The sequence below is a fragment of the Apteryx rowi genome, unplaced genomic scaffold (assembly GCF_003343035.1).
Source record: "Apteryx rowi isolate R43461 unplaced genomic scaffold, aptRow1 scaffold_67, whole genome shotgun sequence".
Taxonomy (NCBI): domain Eukaryota; kingdom Metazoa; phylum Chordata; class Aves; order Apterygiformes; family Apterygidae; genus Apteryx; species Apteryx rowi.
In genome coordinates this window covers 783,681-785,007 of record NW_020450949.1, presented here as the reverse complement: position 1 = coordinate 785,007, position 1,327 = coordinate 783,681, and the positions used below count along the sequence as shown (strand labels likewise).

Here is a 1,327-nt window from a genome sequence, read left to right as displayed (position 1 = left end):
CGCACGCCGCGCCGGCACCGCGCACGTTGCCAGCCCTGGGCACGCCAACGGCCCCGTGCACGCCACCAGCCCCCGTGCACGCCGCCCGTCCCGTGCACGCTGCCAGTCCCGTGCACACCGCTGGCGCCGCGCACGCACGGCCCGGCTCGCTCGCCTCCGCCGCATCCCGTCCCGTTCCCGGAGCCGCTAGAGGGAGACTTTCGGCTTGTGTCTGCCCTAGAGCGCCTGCATTTTCAGCGAATAAAACAGTGAACCCCTCCAGCAGCGCCCTGCACCTTCCTCCGGGCTGCCCCGTGGTGTCGCCAGCACCTGCAGCGTCCCCAGCGCCCATGACACGTGCAGCATCCCCAGCGCCCGCGGTGTCCCCGATGCCCGCGGTGCCCCAGCGCCGTCCGCCCACAGCCCGCGCCGCGCGTGGGGCTGGCGGCAGCCCCGGGAAGAAGGGCCAGGCGCCGGCAGGTGGAGAAGAGGCCGCTTTATTTCCGTGGGGGCCGGCCCCGCGCGCCCCGGGCGGCCTCGAGAACTATCCCATGAGTTCAGCGCGGGCTCGGCGCCGTGGGGCCTGGCCAGTGCACCGCAGGCAGGGGGAGGACATAAATAGGGGGGCTGCGGGCCAGCGCCCGCCGGCAGGAGAGCTCCGTCCCGCTTCCACCGGCCGAGCCCGCGGGCGGATAACTGACATAACATGTCTACACGGCATAAGTAACTATACTTAGGGGTAGGGCGCCCCGCAGCGCCAGGCAGCGCGCCGCCGCCGCCGGCTCCCCACGGGGCTGCGCTGCTCTGGGACCAGCAGCCCCGTGGCCAGCGCCGCCGGGACGTGCACAGCCCGGCAGGAGCCTGGGGCGGCCGGTGATGCCGCGTCCTGCAGCCCGGCACGCAGCACGGCACGGCATGCAGCACGGCACGGCATGCAGCACGGCACGGCATGCAGCCCGGCACGTGGCATGCAGCGCGGCACGTGGCATGCAGTGCGGCATGCAGCACAGCATGCAGCACGGCTCGCGGCACAGCTCAGGGGCAGTCCTGCAGGCGCAGCCGCAGCGCCTCGGCGCAGCCCGCCAGCTCCATGCGCTTGAGGGCGGCGAAGACGGGGTCGAGCGAGGCGCTGGTCTGCTGGCACCAGCGCTTCAGCATCTCGTACTGCTGGTCGCGGACGTGGGCGAACTCCACCTCCACCACCTCGATCTCGGTGTCGGGCAGCCCCAGCACCCGCACGAACTCCTTCCAGCGCCGCAGGGGCACGGCGTCGATGACGGCGTAGAGCCGGCTGCCCTGCAGCGGGGGCCCCACGGCAGGGCCGTGCGGCGGCGAGCCAGGGCTGGGG

The 1,327-nt window shown here is 73.5% G+C and overlaps 1 protein-coding gene across 1 annotated transcript in view; it reads right to left on the bottom strand.

Annotated features, from left to right (window-relative positions):
• Window positions 1-1,004: 1,004 nt before the first annotated feature.
• The window catches only part of TNFRSF25 (TNF receptor superfamily member 25), a 1,716-nt gene continuing 1,393 nt past the window's right edge, over window positions 1,005-1,327 (bottom strand). Inside the window, exon 7 of the mRNA XM_026085432.1 lies at window positions 1,005-1,321. Coding sequence (XP_025941217.1) covers window positions 1,015-1,321 — 307 coding nt within the window. The 3' untranslated portion in view covers window positions 1,005-1,014. The remainder of the gene's footprint in view (window positions 1,322-1,327) is intronic.